The sequence below is a fragment of the Micropterus salmoides genome, unplaced genomic scaffold (genome assembly GCF_014851395.1).
Source record: "Micropterus salmoides isolate LMB-PRFRI ecotype aquatic unplaced genomic scaffold, ASM1485139v1 Ms_hic_scaffold_21, whole genome shotgun sequence".
Taxonomy (NCBI): domain Eukaryota; kingdom Metazoa; phylum Chordata; class Actinopteri; order Centrarchiformes; family Centrarchidae; genus Micropterus; species Micropterus salmoides.
This window is the reverse complement of record NW_024041262.1, coordinates 6,457,029-6,476,955: the sequence shown is the minus strand read 5'-3', so window position 1 is coordinate 6,476,955 and position 19,927 is coordinate 6,457,029. Positions and strand designations below refer to the sequence as shown.

The 19,927-nt window shown below is 41.6% G+C and overlaps 1 protein-coding gene across 1 annotated transcript in view; it reads left to right on the top strand.

Annotated features, from left to right (window-relative positions):
- Nucleotides 1–19,927, top strand: part of cacna1g (calcium channel, voltage-dependent, T type, alpha 1G subunit) — a 279,605-nt gene that overhangs the window by 235,672 nt on the left and 24,006 nt on the right. Inside the window, exon 27 of the mRNA XM_038736528.1 lies at nucleotides 18,973–19,172. Within this exon, the coding sequence (XP_038592456.1) occupies nucleotides 18,973–19,172 (200 nt within the window). The remainder of the gene's footprint in view (nucleotides 1–18,972; nucleotides 19,173–19,927) is intronic.

The following is a 19,927-nucleotide window of genomic DNA, read 5'->3' as shown; positions in this document are numbered from 1 at the left end:
ACTGCAACAAACTCTAACTAGTTTTCTAGCGGCAATCTCCACATCTGGGTTCCAAATAGCTTGTTTCACTTACACGGATGGCAAATAGTTCTTTGGTGGAAAATGATCTATTTCTAGTTAATCAGATGTCCTTCAGTTGGATACTGTTATTAAATCATGGTCTAAAATAGAACTAAAGCTCTTGCCAAACTGCATACATTTGTCTCGACCTAATGGCTGATTTACTACAGCACACTTTGTACAAAGGTCACCGAAGTACAAGTTGCTATTAAACGAGACCACTGCAGGTTTGTTAACAGGGGTTGGCTCTCGTTGGATATAAAGGTCGCCTCAGGGCTGTCTGACCACCCTGACTGGTTTGCTGTGGCAAACTGTTTCCATGGCAATCTGGTAATGGTATTTATACGACAGGCGGGAGCTGCTGTGAGGTGTGTTAGACGATGACGACCCCTTCCCTAACTCGCATAATGAAAGTGGTGTGGGTGTGGCTGCTTGTGTCTGTGTCTTTGTTTGTACATATATTACCAGGTGCAATGTCTGTTAAATAGGGGCACATTTCTGGAAGGTATACTTGGCTGTGCAAGACTGCATTTGTGTGTGCATGCACGTGTGTGTGTGTGCACATGTGAGTGTGTTAGGGAGCAGATGGTTGCAGAACAGGTTGTAAAATATGCAGGAGCAGCTCTCATCCCCAAATCTCCTCTCCATTCAGTCTGGATGACTGTCTGAGAGGCGAGCAGGACCCCTGCACCCCTTTGTTGATCCTATGTGGCATTTCATAAGTGCTTGCTGTATTTTGATATTTTTACCCAAAGGTAATTACAGAAGTGCCAAGACCATAAAATACAGCGTCCACACAGTGTGTCGCTTGTGTATTTGTGTTAGGGTGGTCAACACTCAAAACAAGGTGCTTGTGTGTAGGGGGGGCTTGCAGTGTGTTTGTGTGTGGACTCTTATCTGTAGCTTGCACTGCACTGGCGCTGCCTTTTCTGGAGGCTAGATGGAGGAGAGGAACAAAGAGGAGAGGAGATGATGGGGGAGGCGCATTATGATTTTGACTGACAATGGAGGGAGGAGAAGAGATACATTGGGATGGAGGGGGAAAGTGGTTACACAGACAGAAGTACATACACACAGTGAAAAGATGGATCAAATTGTAACTATGCAACAATGTAACTATAGACACGCATAGATTAGAAACGCATGTAATCACATAAGAGCCGTGGACTTGAGACTTGGAGTCGAGTCACATGTAAGTCACACAGAGATGACAAGAGCATTGACTTGGGCTTAACTACTCTGAGAATTGGCTTGAGCAGTCACACGTTTTCTTCTACAAGTCAATACTTTGGGTTATCTGCTGTGGTCAGCATGCTAACATAATAACAATGCTAACATGCTGCAGGTATAATGTTTATAATGTTGAGCATGCTTACATTTGGTAAGTAAACAAGTACAGCTGAGGCTGATGATTAGTTTTGCAGGTATTTGGTCATCAACAAAAGTTGTGGACAAATTAAAACCTTACGATGGCCCTCGTGGAAATGTCAAGGGCTCACCAAAGCATAGCTTGTCTTGAAGGGAAAATGAATGTCCACCAAATTTTATGGCAATCCATCCAAAAGTTGCCAAGACATTACACTCAGAACTCCAAATGGGAGCCTACATAGATACATATATATAGATATCTGTACCAAATTTTGTGATACTCCATCAAACAGTTGTTGAGACATTTCACTAAAAAACAAAAATGTCAACCTAGTGGTGGCGCTAGAATAAAAGTCAGGGGATCAAAGTCAGTAGGCTTTATCCTCCCAGATCATGAATGTCTGCGCAAAATTTCATTCAATTCAATTTTATTTATATAGTGCCAAATCACAACAACAGTTATCTCTGAGCGCTTTTCATAAAAGAGCAGGTCTAGACCGTACTCTGTGACGTTATTTACAGAAACCCAACAGTTCCCACCAAGAGCAAGCACTAGGCGACAGAGGCAAGGAAAAACTTCCTTTTAAGAGGCAGATACCTCGAGCAGAACCATGGCTCAGGGTGGGCGGCCATCTGCCTCGACCGGTTGGGGGGAGAGAGAGAGCGAGAGAGGAACAGAGTGAAAGAGGGAGGGGGATGAAAGGAGAGAGAGAGGGAAGGGAGGCAGCCTACACAATATACACACAGAGGTACAGACAGTAAAGGTGATGTTGCTATAGACTAAATGAAAAATGGTACAGATAAATACAGTAATGTTCATGATAAAATCGTAATGTTAATGATTATAATTACAATAATTACAATAGGACTAGTAACAATAGTTGTTGTAGCAGAGGGTGTCAAGCAGGAACACGGAGGCAGCAGGTGACCCGCAACCACAGATCCAGACTCCACAGCTCCAGAGCCAGAAAACCTGCAGGAAGTGATAGGAGGAGAGAGGAGAGGGACGAGAAAGCACAAGACTATCAGAAAGGGGAGAAGTTGTGTTAGTAACATGCAATAATGGGATGAGGTTGCATACAGAGGGAGAGAAAGAGGAGGAGAGAGGAGCTCAGTGCATCATGGGAAATCCCCCGGCAGTCTAGGCCTATAGCAGCATAACTAAGGGATGGTTCAGGACTCACCTGAGCCAGCCCTAACTATAAGCTTTATCAAAGAGGAAAGTCTTAAGCCTACTCTTAAATGTGGAGATGGTGTCTGCCTCCTGAACCCAAACTGGAACCTGGTTCCACAGGAGAGGAGCTTGATAGCTGAACGCTCTGGCTCCTAGTCTACTTTTGGAGACTCTAGGAACCACAAGTAACCCTGCATTCTGGGAGCGTAGTGCTCTGGTGGGGTAGTAAGGTACTATGAGCTCTTTAAGATAAGATGGTGCCTGACCATTAAGAGCTTTGTAGGTAAGAAGAATGATTTTAAATTCTTTTCTAGATTTTACATTCAGCCAATGCAGAGAAGCTAAAACAGGAGAAATATGATCTCTTTTCCTGGTTCCTCTCAGAACATGTGCAGCAGCATTCTGGATCAGCTGAAGAGTCTTAATGGACTTTTTCGAGCAGCCTGATAATAAGGAATTGCAGTAATCCAGCCTAGAAGTAACAAATGCATGGGCTAGTTTTTCTGCATCATTTTTATTTTATTCTTTTTCATTTTTTCATAGCAATCCTACTTAATACGTAAAATGACAGACTGACAAGCATGGCTGATTTTCTTTCTGAAACCAACAGAAACAACATTCACATCCACTACACGCAGAGAAAGAGGTGCTGAAATGAGAAAGAAAACTGGGTTCGAGCTTCTCTCTCTAGCTCTCTTTTTACACTTTGCCCATTTGGATCAGCTATATATAACACTTGATTTCCTACGTGGTCGCATAACATGTCGTTCGAACCACTTCTTTTCTAGTATAGCCCGTCCCAGTAAAATCCCGATTAACTTTTGAATGGAAAAACATTCCCATGCAGTGTCATTTTAAATGACATGCTGATTTAGAATTTGCTTATGAAGACTTGTGACTTTCGCCAAAAACAGCTCTGAATCACACCCACATTTGTAAGCTGGGACTGAAGAAAATAGACGTGTAAGAAGTTGAAGGAAATGGGGGCAATCATGTAGACACATAAAGAAAAATCTCAACCACACAACAAGGTAGACATACATGCACTCTTGACACAAAATGAACTACACACACAGTCACAAACACACACATCCAGGACGGCACTAGTTCCCCTCGGGGTCAATGTGAAGTGTCTCCCTGTTTGAGTTGACTTGTTGTGTTGAGTCATGCGTTCTGCAGTCAGAGTCAGCTGCTTGTGACAGACACATCAGGAGAAGCTACAGTACACTGCACATGATGTATGCTCCAAATTGTAAATATAGTTACATATTATTTCCTCCCTGTTCCACGCTCAGTGAGCTATCAGAGAGCTGGCATGCTGGATATTTTGACAGACAGCAGCTTGTATCAGGGTAATGATGCTCTCAGGCTAACCCACACTAGTCAATGGGCTGCTGTGTGCAGCAGCAGTGGTATAGGTAGTAGCAGTTTCTCAGACATCTATCACCCAAAAACTCTATATAACCATTGCAACCTTTATTTGTACAGCCATCACATCCTTACATTGGACAAGCTAGAACCTACAAATATTTGGCTTTTTGTTTACCCTACTAGCTAAATTAAGATTATGTAAATACATGTTACCAATTCATTCTCTGTTGTCCAGCACAACATGCCTTACCTCAAAGCCTTTGGGGAGCTCTATGATCAAATAACATTACTTAGGCGATATTTGATCCTTACTGGCAAACAGCTACCAAACTAACCCTGTTTACTAGGAATTATGTTTATATACTACTTATTTGTTTTACCAGTTACATTTTGTGGTAAGTGTAATTGCTACCAGGATTTGACTCGGTTGGCTTGTTTTTTTTCAAGGACCAAAGTGCCACATGGAAGTTGTAGGCAGGTGGTCCGGGTACAAAACGGAAGACTTTAGACACCAGAGGCCGGAGTTCCTTGTGTGGTTAGTTTATAAGCAAAACAATCTATTTGATTTAGTTTAGGGAAAGCGTGGTTTTGGCTAAACTAAATGTTGTTGTCTTTTTCAAAACTAAACCAGACCACAATCTTCCTCTAACCTTACACAAGTGCCTTATGTTGCCTCAATATAACTTTATAATGTAGAAAGAGCATGTTTTCTATTGCAATAGGTAGAAAAAATTAAATTCCACGTTCAGTATTATGTACACTTCACTGCATCTCGTTGTATGTGTTAAATAATGTTTTGATGAAGTGTGAAAAATAAAAGCTAAGAGCCTGGGAAACTGAACCAACAAGTACGACTACTCAATCATTAAAACAAAAAAAGAATGATAAATCTAAATCGAATATGATCAAAATAAATCAAACGTCCACAGCCTGTCAGTGTCTTCCTATCAAGGCTCTGGTGTTTGACAGCTGTCTGTTGCATTACAGCTGAACAGCAAAGAAAAGCTGTTAACTTTAGCCTCCACAAGCTTAATGTCCTGGCAACATCTAACAACATAATCCAGGCAGAATTACGTTCATAACAAATGTATTTGCTGTTACAGACTAGTTGGATATGTAACATAATTTCTAGACAGGGTTCATGTAACTTTGTAAAATATGCAACCTTGTATGGTCTTCACTACACAAGCTGCAGTGCAGTAAGTAAGTAGTAGAACAGTGACACACTGGCATTGTCTATGTACTAGCATTTACATAAATCAATAATGTAATTGAAATGAAACCATAGTAGAAGCCTTTAGAATTAATTTGAGTGTTTTTACATCTACATCATTTAAACCAACTCATCTAAACTGGATCTGTGTTGGTGTCAGCCTTTAACGCTAGGTAAAAGCTGTTTAGGTTTACACTTACACTGCATTGCTGAACTGTGGGATATATTATAATGATAAGTTAACATAAAAACAGAAGCATCTATGAGTGAATTTTGTTGGTCTGCTTAACACCGGGGCAAAGAGAGCTGGTAAAGAAGGAGAGGACGAAAGCTAAGTTATGTAAAGTAAAGAACAAGGAAAGCTAAGTCATGCTTAGGATATCACTTTGAATTTGTAATTGTCTACTTGCATGCCTGTGTGGTATGCTCTCAGAGAATTGTGGCTGTGCCATGTTAACAGATGGCCCTCGACTTCCCTAACAGGCGGTATAAATCAACACTGTAGCCCAAGCAGCTCTGTCTGGGTCAGCCCCCACACAAGTTGACTGTACCATAACACTCTTTCATCACATGTCACCCAAAACAGTCATCTTTTCAACGGATTACATGTGCATGGACAAAATAATGTATATGTCTTAAACACTGTGAACACACACAAGTTGGGTTTCTGTAGTCATACCCATAGTTACTGTATGTACTGTTACTGTACTGTAATGTGTGTAATACTGTATGCCTTAGTTCCTGTTCCTTTTTTGCAGTTTGTCTCTTCGATAAAAGCTGAAACAAAACAATGAAAAAGACCCAATATGATGGGCACTGGATCCCAAAATATATAGCAGTTGAAACAAATAGATCCGTTCACCAAATATCTTCCGATAAAAGGATTTTAAGGAAGAGCTGTGTGCTCGAAACGTCACAGTAATTCACGTCCTTTTAACGGTAGGATCTATGTGTCAACTCTGTTTGATATAAGCTGTTATGTTTTTCAAGACCGTTACCCTTGAATTTAATAATATTATTATTTCTGGACGCAGATGTAATAACCTCTCTCCTCCGTTATTGGTGGTCTGTTTGGAAACTCACATATTGAAATACTGATTGCAAGTGGTGCCAGGAAAAATACCGCAACCACATCTATTTTATCTCCAAGTGCAGTACATTCTGGACCTGCAGTGGTCCTTACAGCTTTCACTCGTCTGTTTTTCCACTCATGGCATCTGTATGTTAACAAGATAACTGCACAAACCAGTGACTGCAATCAAAACACAGCTTTAAAGGTGCCCTGTGGAGGTCTTAATATAAACAAACAAAGTTTGATCTACATTCACTATTTCTCACCGAAACACATTGAGACCAAATAAATATTTGCAATAATTTGAAACCTACAGTGTTTACATCCATGTTAGCCTACCAGCCATTTCTTTATCTCTCGCCTTTGTGGCCTGCTACCACCACCAACTGTCAATCAGTGCGATAGCTTGAAACCATCAGCAGGAATTTGTACATGTGCAAGTGCGTCCCTGTGCACCAAATAACAAAAGAGGAACCCAGTCAAACATTGCTCGATAGGGCTACTTGTGGTCTAAAACTCACCTCATACGTTATGAGTAGTGTGCAGTGAGAAAGGAAGTGAGACCTTCCATGCTACCACCACTTACCTTCTGAAAGCGCTGAAACTGCACAGCATCTGGACCAAAAGCAACGTGTCAAACAGCTTAAAGGCACCATTTGGAGTTTTCGACCACTAGTAGCACTATAGAGCAATGTTTGGAGATAGAATGGCTCCCTATTTATTTTGTATATTGCAATGGCTTAAGCACGTGGGCGATGTGATGCACATTACTGCCACCTGTTTCACGCTGTTCTGCTGCTAAACAGGTGGTGGTAATAACATGGCAAGAATCGTAGCAATGCACAAACAAATGCGTCAGTGTAAACAATTAAAAATAATTTTTAATGACTTTGCAAAAGTTGCGTTGGGAAGCAAAAGCATTCAACTAGGGGTGTGACGCCACACTTAACCCAAGAGAAGGGATTTGAGATTTGAGAAAAGATTCAAGCACTATTTTTAAGAAATCTTAATGCTGAATTAAATGAAAATTTTGAGCATTGAGCACTTTAATTCCTGCATTCTGATGATTTTTTCTCCCCCAGTTTATGGTGAAAATGTTTTATTTATGTAAATTCAAACTCTATAGCCTAACTATAACAGAATAAAAGTTAATGCAGCTCTGTGATCATTCTGTGCAAAGATCTGTTTCTCCTGTAGATCAACTTTTCTCATGTAATATCATCCCTGCTGACTCATGAATTAGTTTTCCCTCCTCTTTGTGTCTTTGTTTGGGGAAGTAACCTCTTTAAATGTGCATGTGGCACCTTTTCACCTCAATGATAACTTATTTAATTTAGTTATAAACTCCTGGACTTTAATAGATCCTTTGTTTCAGCAGCTTTTCTGCTCACATATCAGTGTTCTCTGACATGTCCAGATAAAAGTCATACTATTACAAGACCTACGCCATAATTTAATGAGAAGTGTACCTGCCCTATACTCTGCGGTGCATTAAGTTTTTGATCCGCTGGTAGTAACGTTATCCCCTTCAGACCCTTTGACCAACACAGTTTGGGACTGCATGTGAAACCGAAAGTAACTGAAACACTTTTGATCAGGCAGAAAGCTCACCACAAATCCACATATGTTAACTTCAGCAGATCATAAAGTGCTCACAGTCCCAAACACTGCTGCGCTTCAGTTTTTAGATGTTTATGTTGCAAAACTCTACCAGTTAGTTCCCACTCTTCACAGCTGTCTGGACTCACAGCGCGAGCGGTGCGGGTTGAGTTGGTTACTATCAGGTACGCTGATGTTGCATCAGCTGGGTGGAGTTGATTTGCTCTGTGAGTCTATCTCATAAGTTATAATTACATTTGTATTTCACTGCGTGACAAAATTAATGTGTGGCTTGACAGTGTGTGAAAAATGTCAATTGTGTGAGTCTCGCGAGACAGCTTTTTACCTGACAGGAAATATCGTCATAATTTAGTCTTGCGAGATCTCGTCACACCCCTACATTAAACACATTTATTAGACCTCAAAGATACACGCAATGTATACAGTTTATGACACATGCTGCTTACGGGCCAGGAAATGACCTGCTTTAGTTTTCATATTTTTGATAGTGATGTTCACATATTTCTTTGAAGATAGAATACTTTTCCATGAGGCTTGTACATTATTCTTGATACTCCCTGCAGTTGGCTACATTCCCACATTCAGGTTAGGGGCCATGGTAGAGTTAAGACACAGAACAGTGCATTTTGGCTGACTTCAGTGATGATAGCTTGATCTGTTGCCTGCTTTCTAAAAATAAGCTGTTTTCAATTCTAACAAGCATTTTATGTAATATGTTTACAAGGAGTTTGCAGTAAGGAATCATATTTATCTCTGAAACACTTCTTTACATTATACATTTTCTTGCAAATCACAAATTACGTACATTGTTCACAAGTTTAACAAGTCAAAAGACAAATGATGCATTGACTACTTTACAGTTTGAATAACAGCATGAAAACATCTGTTCATTTTAAACCTAATCCTACATTTAGGATTATAGACTTTTAGAAAAAAAACCCAAAACTTTAATACTCCCAAATGCAGGTCAGATTTACGTTGAGGTATACAAGTTTTGCAAACCTTTGAACCTTTTAAGTCCACCAGATTACATGTAAATCTTAAACTAAGCCATCACAATGTAATGTAAGTCTTTATATCTCAGTCTGTAAAAAAAATAGAACAGCGCTTTAAACTTATTTCATTAATACGATTTTTCCCATTTCCAAAAAGTGCACTTACAGCTGTGCAGATAATGGAGTCAGCAGCTGACGTGGACAATGTGACTGTTATTCTGCATGTAGGTTCATAAATCCTTATCACCTTGAGGTTGGAAAACAAAGTCATTTCCTATGTTGTGGTGTTAATCTCTGTTAGTACACGGCCAGCAGTCAACAACAAGACGGGGATAATAGGATCATCTCCTCATACATCCTTTACACTAGCGCCAAACACAAACACACATGCAGACATTCAAGAGCATAAGTGTGGTTATACGCAAAGTAGCTTGACATTCCATGAATAGCTGTTCTTCATTTATTAGCTCACACACACACAAGGAGACTCACAAGCCAGACGGTGCCAATCCCTAGCTGTATCTGGGTCAGAGCTAACAGAGATGAATCTAACGGAAGTTTCACATTGCCCCTCTTTCTTTCTTCTATTCCTCTGTTGTAGCGATGTAATTAATAACACAAGTCCTTTAGGGAGAGGGCGAATGCGCTGGAGAGGGGGAGGAGGGGCACAGAGAGAGAGTGAGAGGCGGTGACTTACCTTGGCAAAAAGTCTCAGACATGCAGCTTTGGGGGTGTAAAAGTTTGATGCCACAAGGTGTAGGTAGCAGTGTTAAGTGAAGTGTTGAATGTGATGAATCTTTAATAACGTTTGGGCGCGTCTGGACGCCCTGTAACTGCAACTGCTGGGGGGTTGCCAATGAGTGTCAAGGTTTCCTGATGTTATGTACCTTATATCCTGCCCACAAAATGATCAGTATACTAAATTAATTTGCTAACTTCATCTGTTTGCCTCCTGGAAACATTAAATATGTTAGTTCATCCATAAATCTGGAGGCATGAGTATGATTAGTATTTTCTGAATAGGTGACAGCAGAAACTGATGGATTGTTAATATGCCTGAAAAGAAAAAATCAAAAGTAATCAAGCTCATTAATTTCCACAGAAGGCAACGTCTATTAGTAATTGCTTTAACTGTTCTGAAAGAACATACAGTAAATAGTTTGACTGAAAAGCTGTAAGAAATGTGAGGGAGAAAAAACTGCCCCCAACAACATTCGCTATGAATGTTTCATGTCGGAAACTTTCTGTATGAATATTTCATCTACAGAAATGTCAAGAAGAGAACAGCACAGAGCAAAATGGCAGACAGTCCCATACTGTATTGCTGCCCTGCTGCCCTGCTGCACTGAATGTAGTGATGAAAGAGATGAAGTTGTTAGGTTTTAGTAAGACTGAGGACCGGGGTGCGGATACAGAACACTCAAAGCCCGTCAAAGTAAAGAGTTTATTCACAAAGGACTAGTACAAAATGATAGTGGGTGAGATGTGAGCAGGGGCAGGCAGTCCTGGGCAAGGGCAATCCGCTCTCCTAGAGAGCCTCCAAGCAGGGCAAATGACAGCGGACTCGGCAACTAGAAAAAGGAGATAAACAAAAACATTAATCTGGGTTCAGGCAGAGACACACTGGAAGCAGACTAAATGCTCAGGAAACAAGCTGGCCTGAAGTACTCAACCAAGTTACGGCTAGGAATAATCTGGCGACGAGTCTCAGGGAGCCCCACATCTTAAGACCAGGTGTAGATGAGGATTGGCAACAGGTGTGTAGCCTTGCCGGGCGACCAGCTCCCTGCCAAGGGAAAGACACACCCACACATGCCCACAGAACACCACAGGAAAAGAAAACAAAGGAAGCAACCTCCAACTGTCACAGGACCAACTGTGACAGAAGTGGACTTTATTTCTTTATGCGGGGGTCCAAAACCAGGCATGCAAACTGGTCAGGGGTAAAAATGTGAGAAGGAAACGCAGGCAGAGTAACACACAGTGTAAGAGGGGTCTGTTTTAAGCGTACATGTTATATAGATAACATGATTTTGTCTACTGCAACAAGAGAATTTTTTATCCTGTTGACGTTAGCCTAATTTACAACCAGGTTGCTGCCACTGGTCTCCATAAATGAACTATTAGCTTAGCTAACATTATTGGTAAAAAAAACAGTGGGCTAAGTTAGAAAATTGGCAACAACATTGTAAGCTAGCTTACTTATGTCTTACATCATGCTTGCTTTCCGTCAGGCTGTTAGTTTGGCAGTTCAGAAGTGTGTTCAGCTGTCAGACTCCGCAGTGTAGCAGACTTGGGAAAAAAACCTACCCTACTCTGCCTCTGATTGGCTGTCATGTTTAGGAGTGACGATTGGTTAGGCAGAGCCAGTTGTAAAGTTACAAAGCTCATGCTAGAGTGGACTAGGTATATATAACAGGTAAATGCTGTCTTGGCCACGACCGAAGTTGGACAGCTTCTTTTCCAGTCTGGGCTAGTTGCTGTTGGATATTAGGAAATAAACGCTAACAATGTGTTATGTTTAAGGATAGTAATTTGATTTGATTTGCTGTTTGCGACTGGAATCAGGATCTTCAACGTTAAGTACCAGAAGCATGAATGTCTGTACAAAATGTCATGGCAATCCATCCAATAGTTGATATTTCAGTCTGGACCAAAGTGGTGGGCTGACCGACCAACATTGCCATCCCTAGAGCTATATCACTCACATGGCCAAAAGCTGGCCTAATTGGCCCAAAACAGCAAGCCACTGATAAAGTAGCATGGTGTACCATGACTGAGAACTATTAATCCAATCCGGCAGGTTTCAGCACAGAGCTACAGTTCACTTTATGTCTGTCTAAATAGTTCACATGCCTTGTTTTCCACTATCTCATTTCAGGAGCTTCTTTGTCCATTTCTAGCAATTTTTAACATATATTAGACACAAAAAAAAAGGTGAATCTGTTTTTGCTGGATGTCTATTTCTTTGTTGGTCCAAGAACTTTTAGAGAATTTATAGTCATCATAGTCTAAATGAAATCCACTGTGTTGTCCTCTGTTTTTACTCAAACATTCAAAATGCTTCTTTCTGACTTTTCAGGCTAAACAAACTACTTTCAGTAATCTGTTCTCAGATTTAGGGCCAGACTAGAAGGATTATATTTGACAGGGTGAAATAAACAACAATGTTTATTTTAGCTACTTTGTGGTTGGTTTATAGCTTTAAATTGGTTTTATACTGTCTTAACTGAAAATCAGGGGAACTCAAAAGTTAAAAAGCCTTAAACCAAAAAAGGCTAAGCCATTAAAAACATTTATCTTTTGAGGGCTTCTTCTTTCCTGTTGTGTGTAGACAGGAACTGTGTTCATATCGTTGCTATGGATATAAACATGGATTCAACAGAGGGAGAAAGGGTAAAACGCTGTGTCATACTGTAAAAAAGCTTCCCATCGGTCTGCACCTTGTCATCACTGTTATCCCTGTTACGACGCCCTCCACTCACGCCGTCCAATCGCTTGCCTTCACCATTCAGTCCACCATTTCAATTGGTCCATCCTGCTCAAGTATGACTCAGAAAGAGGTGTGTCAGTCTACCATGTGAACCAGCATAATGTGTGTTCATGTGTTAAAGAGTGCAGGTGTGTGTGTGAGTGTGTGTGTGTGTGTGTGTGTGTGTATGTGTGTTATCATGCCCTGTCATTTTGAATGATGTCATGTTTTCTTATTTCTTTGCCTCTTTTCTTCTGGACTCCTCAATTTGCTCTGCCGCTCCTCTCTGTTGTTCCCCGGTTTAATTCATTTCCCTTTTATTTTTAGCGTTTTTGTCTGTTTTCTCTCAGTATCTGTGTCTCTTTTCTCTCTGGCAGCAGAGCATTCGGGAATTCCAGTTAAACCTTGTTTTATTTTTTGATTGTTTTACAGTAACTGTTTACGTTGACGATTGTTTTTTTCCAGACTCAGTGTTTGCTGGATTTGAAAATTGGACATCCAGTCTGTGACATTGAAGGTTGACACATTATTCCTGGCAGACACTGAGTCTCAAGGTTTACTACTGAGCCCATTCACCATGAACGACAGGGGCATAAAAGCAGCAGCCGCATGCAACCAAACTACTGCCTCAGAAATGTGAAAATATAAATGTTTCTCCCTGACATTTGATACATTTCCTTTCAGATCTTTTACCTTTAAAGTGCACTGTTGCTGCTTTTACGGCCCTTGCCCTGCTCTTCTTTTGACAGCCATCCAAACTTTAAGTCTATTTTAGTCTCTACGTCTCCTCTATCCTCATATCAATCCACACTTCATACCACAATACTCCAATCATCCGTAAATCTGATGAAAATACATAGACATTCAGAGGGGATCCAGCAAGGCAGAAACCATTGCACCAATGAATTAAAGACAAAGCAGTGTCTTGTGTTGTTTTGAGCTTCATGATCAGGCATCCTTTTCTTCGGAGTAGCTGGCACAACATCCTACTTCACAACCTACCGTAGACACCCTCACGTGATCACCACATTCTGCACAGCTGCAGGTCTACTGTGTTCCAGACCCATTCTCTACATATCCAACCCAACTTGGCTCACCCACAGGGTCACAGTACAGCCATAGTTCTGTGCTGTGCTGTTCTTACTCATTTGTCCCACAACCAAGGACCCTTACTGTGTCTGTATTTCCCAAAAAAGACCGCCTCGGAAATGTATTGATTATGTTTTTGAGCGTGGCCGCGTCCAAAAGCAACTCCCAGGCCGAATTCCCAGCCTCTTACATCCTCACCACCAAGGGTGAGTTGCGGGTAGGTGTCCACGAAGGGAGAGGTGAGTTCACTGGAAAGCAAAAGGAGGGAAGGCTCTTGGGGTTGTTTTTGGACAGGGAGTTATTTTCGTCTTTTGTTTTTTTCTAACTCTGTTTTTTTCTTGTTGCGTGTCGGACCTCAGGCAGAGTCTCAACAGGGGTTTTAGATCTCCTTACAGTCAGTGAAGTCATTCAGTAAACCTAGAAAGCGAACCTAACCGAACCTAAAACTTAATGTCCACAGGATCCAGCTTCTTTGCATTCTGGTTGCGCTGCGGCTCAGACACGGCTCGGTCACTGTTTCAGTGTCCACAGAAAAGGTTGCAGAATTGGAGCATCTGTTCCTCAGCAGCCACATTAACAATGTAGTTTACAGTTGTTTAGCCACCTTTTTTGTGTTGTACAGTACACATTTTTAGCTTAAAAACAGATGCTTTCTGGTTGTTTAGTTATTTGACTGACCCACGCTTGAATAGTGGATATAGCTTAGCCTATGTCGGTACAATTTATAAATGCATATTTTTCTCCAAGTTTCGCCACCTTCCTCACTAAGTTGCTTGTCTCATCCCAAAATGGAGGTCTTGCAGAACAACACCAGACTTGCCCAGTGAGGGTCGGGCGCTGTGTGGCATTAAGAAGATGACCTTTTGTCACCTGCGGTGATAGCTCATTTTAAATGTCGGTGATTTTATAATAATGCTATAAATAAGGCCCGCAGCACAGCAGCTTGCGAATGGCTGCTGATTAACATGTAGTTGTATTCATGAGCTGCGATACTCGTTCCATTGTGCGCCAACAGAAACAGAAAAATATGAAATGAGAACAACTGTATTGTAAATCCAGCTGTATTTAAACACAAGAGAGCAGGAGAGCACAGAAAGGACAGGCTGAGACACATCAGATGTCTGATCACTGTCTGGACATTGTTTCACCAGCAAGAATAGCAGCAGATCATTTCTAGCAGCCGTGACTGAGCAGCAACAGGACAAAGCCAGATCCAGTGGACTGGAAAAGCGTCAAAAGAGAAAGTATTGTAAAGATCTGTTTTGTCGAGACCCAGCATTTGCAGCCTAGTTTGTTTTTGTGGGTCAAAAAATACCTTCAGCAATGCAGTTATTTAGCAAACATATTGAGATCTAAGTCCCTGTGAGATGATTGTCTTGGATGGTCTGTTAAATGTACACAGGACTGATGTCAAATGTGAGGATGGAGATGCAGAGTGCAGGCAGTGTGGACTGTACAGGGAGGTGTGGAGGTGGTGACCCCTCTGTGCCTCAGCGTACATCCTCATTCCCTTTCAAAATGACGTGAGAGTGGAGAGACAAGGCTGCCACATCAGTGAAGGAGGGGAGAGAAATGAGGAGAGAAAAAGTGGGAGCTAAATCAGGTCTTCATTCCACTGATAGTTTTTCTCCCTTATGCATATGTATACCTGATGCCCACTAGGGGTGTGGAAAATAACTGATAACGTAATGTTGACTGAACGAAAAAGGTGGAACTCGGAAATGCGGGAAAGTGAAAGCTCTGGACCGTTTGTGCGGTGCACACAACCGAGACGTGTCCTCTCGGTTCGGCACAGACAGGCAGTTGTTAAGTTTGCTACTAAACTTTCACACGAAATCAATGCGCAACTATCGTTAATGATTTTCGCCCGCACACTGTGCAGCACGGTAGCACTTAGCTAGCGTCTTCTGCTCATTCTTCAAAGGACATCTACGTGACAGGCGGCAGTAAATGACAGCGAAAGCGAGCGGAGGAGAGGAAAATATGAGCGCTACGTGTCATTCATCCACATATCGAGTACACAAATGAACAAAATGATGTTTCTCAAGGCCCATGGTGCTCAATACAAGATTACAATAAGTAACTTACTGGACAGAAGACACAAACATGTAACTACACTAGACGAGACAAAAAAAGGAACAGATATATTAAGGTGGAGTGAACTTGGTTTGGCTGGAGCATTGTAAAGTGCGTAGTTCAACCCCCATCTGAATCTATACTAATAACAGCAGCCTCACAAATAAAAATAGCAGCAGAGGTCAGTAATAATGCTGTAATAATGTAATAATGCTATGCAATGTTAGCTACATTTATATGAAGTAACATTAAATATCTGCATTACTACCTACTACTTTGGATTGTTACAAATACTTTGCTTTAAAAGTACCAAGTAGTCACACAGTGAGAAAAATACATCTTTATCCTGTTTGTTTTACTACCGCATCGTAGCACTCATAATCGTAATGAGGTGCTTAAAAATTCCCACCCTTGAGGTGATGCATCGTGATGCATCGAATCAAATCGTTGACCTGATAATTGTATTCGAATCTTGAGACCAGTGAAGATGCACACCCCTAATGCCAACATGACTCAAAGCAGGAAGCAGAATCAACTCCGTTATTCATTAAAAGCAGCTCTCCTCTTTTCTCTGTGGAGGAGGAAAGAGCAGTGAAATTGAGAGCAGGAGAGTTTGGGCACCCAGTGTAATTTGGCTTCCTAAACTTTCACCTTTTCTTCCCTCACTTCATTCCATTCCCTCTCCTCTAGAGAGTAGTTGAGCTTTAGCCAAAAGGGTTCTGCTTCCCTCTTTCCTTCCATTTCCTCTCCCCTATCCCCCTATCTTGTGTTGGGTTGGGCCCTCTTTGCCCCAACTATAATATGAAGAGCAATGCTTACTTACATCCTCAAATTACTCTTTCAGGGAGTCTAGCACACTCACTTCGGCTCTCCCATACTATACCTTTACTGCATGGGAATGTAAATGGGACAGCATCTTTTGCAGCATATTTAGATGAATGAGGTAGTATAGAGGAAGCGCTGAAACAAAGAGATTGCTGTTGTTATTTGTGTCTGTCCACCTTAGTTTGCAGCGCACCTGCAACAGTAAGTAGAACAGAGTAAAAATAATCAATAATCGCTCATCCAAAAATGATGGAGGATCTCGTAAATCAGAACTCCCAGTGAATGAACCAAGCTGTTGCATTCCACAAGGGCTATACCTATACCTTCAAAGACATGTGGCCAGACTTACCCAAGATCCTTTAAACCTGCTTTATCACTGTCTACTCGGTGGGTCATATGGTGAAATGCCCAAAAGTACAGGCTCATTTATAAAAAGCAGCTGACAAGATGAGGAATGGAGACAATTCCTAGGACCCAAGGTCCTGAAAAGCAAAGCAGGTGACTGAGTATGTCATCTTCTTTTAGTGCATTTATTTGAAAAGCCATGCCAAGCACACCAGAAGCCACATTATTTTCACTTTCTGGCACGCACATCTCCGTTGGAGTCCAGGAGCAGTCAAACTCCTGCCCTGTGGTTCAGCCGGTACCCCCAGTATTCAGGTTCATCTCCCCTGTTGTCAATATCAATAATTACCAGCAGGCACAGAATTAGCTCTCAGCAAAGATGACCCTGAACACAAATATAGAATAATTAACTTGAAGGCACTCAGCAGAGTGCAGACCAAACCTCAACAACTCTCCAACTTGCAGTGGTGTAGCTGGGGCCATTAAGAGCAGGGACATTCAGGCAATTATTTTAACAGGCTTACATTCGAAATAGGCCTTTATTCTTAATATTCACCTGTCTTTGCTGTCTGATCTGTGCTCAGTTTTGTGGTTTGCTGTTATGTAAATTCAACAGTTCTTTCAAGTTTACCTTGATAGATTGAGGACAATGTAAATTTCTGCACCACTAATTCCATCAGTACAGTCACAAGTCATGTGTTAACAAAGCAAGATATCCTGACTTTCTAGATTCTAGCAAGGGTCATGCCTCAAAATCCCTGGATCCCACTTTTCAATTATCCAAATACTTACAACGCACCTTGCTTGATAAACGGCCACAGTTTTCAAACACCCCAAACACTAGCTTTCTAAGTAGTATTCCACTATCTAGACCAGTCTATCCAGCTAAGCCTGGCCTAGCATACTGAAAAATAAACCCATTTAATCGATTAACATGCTATTATGAAAAGCAGTATGCAGTTTGTAGTACCTTCAAGTGCCCCTTTAATAGTAACAAGTGTTCTTACTAATCAATTTCAACTTCTTTTATTCAGTGTCTACTGCCAAGAAACGTAACACTTTCTGCACAGAGATTTCACATTGAAAGCCATACAGCAGCCCATAGGGCATCCTTTTCATCATCTTTAGGTTTTTCATTGAATGTCGTTGAAAAACAAATGAAAGAACAGCTAACTTGAAAGTATTAAAAGATAATGAATATGTGAATTTCTATGTAAAAGAAAAAACTGAGCAGATCTTTGAGTGTGGCAGGATTTAGCGCTGTGGTAATGTACATTACACAAAATTTTCCTTGTGAGCCTCTTCATCTCAGGAGATCATTTTCAATCCCAAAAGAGGCAAATCGGTATATTTAACATCAGGGATGGATGGCTATTCTTTTAACGGACTCTGCCTACTCAGCTCTCCTGTCTTATTCCCCTATCTTTAAGGAGAGTTACTCCGATACGATAGGGAAACCACGAGTCATACACCACAAATTGCACACACGTACACACACTCGGGAATCGATCCAGACTGGCACAGCTGCAACCGCAGCAGCACACCTGGGCTAATTGGGCCGAGAGGGAGAGCTCACAACACCCAAAGGACCTTTGCCTTTTGAGTGTGTGTAGCGCGTGTGCGTCGTTCCCTTTCCCACGTGACCTAGAGCCTCTCCTTCACTGATGGAGTGACAACGTGATAGATGGAGCGAGCTTCCTCTCTCTTCCTCACCCTTACTCCCAGCCCATCCATCCGTCCTCCCTGATTGGAGGAAAGAGGCGGGGAACAAAGTGATGGATGGGTGTGGAAAGCTTTTCTCCCGCTTTGTGTTCGCTTCCTGAGGGGAGGGAAGTGAAAGGAACAAGGGGAGGCTGCGTCACGTGATGACCAGAGAGACAGAGGGAGAGATCAAATCTCCAGACCAAAATATCCTGACAGCGGCCTTCTCCTCCGTGGATCAATTGTTGATCAGGGGAGAGGAGATCTGATTTGATCAGTCATGACTGCAGTCCACAGGAGGGCTTGGCTGGAGTCGCTCTTTCTCTCTGTCCATTATCTGATCGGCCTACCCCTTTTGTAATCTCTTCACATCTCTCTTTACATGTCTCTCACTCTTAATACAATCTTGAGTGACTTTGACACATGTGAGTGTACAGGAGGCTGCCGTTGTGTTTCACTAACCACTTTTTCTAAAGCAGCTTTGGTTGCTCCAGTCCTCAACACAGCAGGTCTACTGTACAGTGTCCCAGTGTATTGCCTCCTATCTCACTTTTTGAACGCCACCCCCCCCCACCCCCTCCTCCTCATCATTACCCCACTCCCTGCACCCCACCCCCCACTACTTCCCACTTCCAACAGAAGCTCAGAGTAAGCCTTACTACTCCGATTACTCCCCCACTCGCCTGCTCATCCACAAGATGTGCACCAGCCACTACCTGGACCTGTTCATCACCATCGTCATAGGGCTCAACGTCATCACCATGTCCATGGAGCACCACCAGCAGCCTAAGGTCAGATTTAGGGGGAGTAAGGTATGGTGATGACCGTCTCTTTGCTTGAAATCATCATACCTGGGCATGAATAGTAATTGCAAATGAGTCTATCTTAGTGGTCACTTTGTGACTACATATGGTACGATGGATGCAGTGTAGTTTGTTTGCATAATGGGTCATTCCTGCACTGACTGAAAATAATTTAACTGATTCCATCCTGTGTTACAGTGCAATTTAAGTGTCTTAAAGTCTAGCATTTTCCTGCCACAAATCAAATTCAGGAGAAAATACTAATTTCTGGCATTTTCTTGGCATGAATATATTTCAAGCTTAAAAAGTAATAAATATTGGCACGGAATATTGGCTATTAAAGGCTTTGTTCTGATAAATATCTACACTGGCCTTAAGAAATGTCATGGAATATTAGTTTTAATTTTAACCTCCCTGGAACACTAGGTTTATGGCTTTACCAAAATGCAAATTGCCTAAAATTATCATTTGTGCCAGCCTCCATTAAGCTGTTGAACAATGTAAAATAGTGCTGTGTGCAATAAATATGTGAGCACTTCAGCACTTTAATTGTGATCTCGGCACTTTACACAAACTTCAGTTCAATGGAGCAATGTGCAACAACCACACTAGCACTTGCACTTAAATCCATGGAACTATGTTGTCAACAATGTCCTTTTTCTTCTGTGTTTATATTTTCCTCTTGTGAAGTACAATATGTCAGTGCTTCTCAAGTTCTTTTTGATGTCTTTTGTGATGTTTTT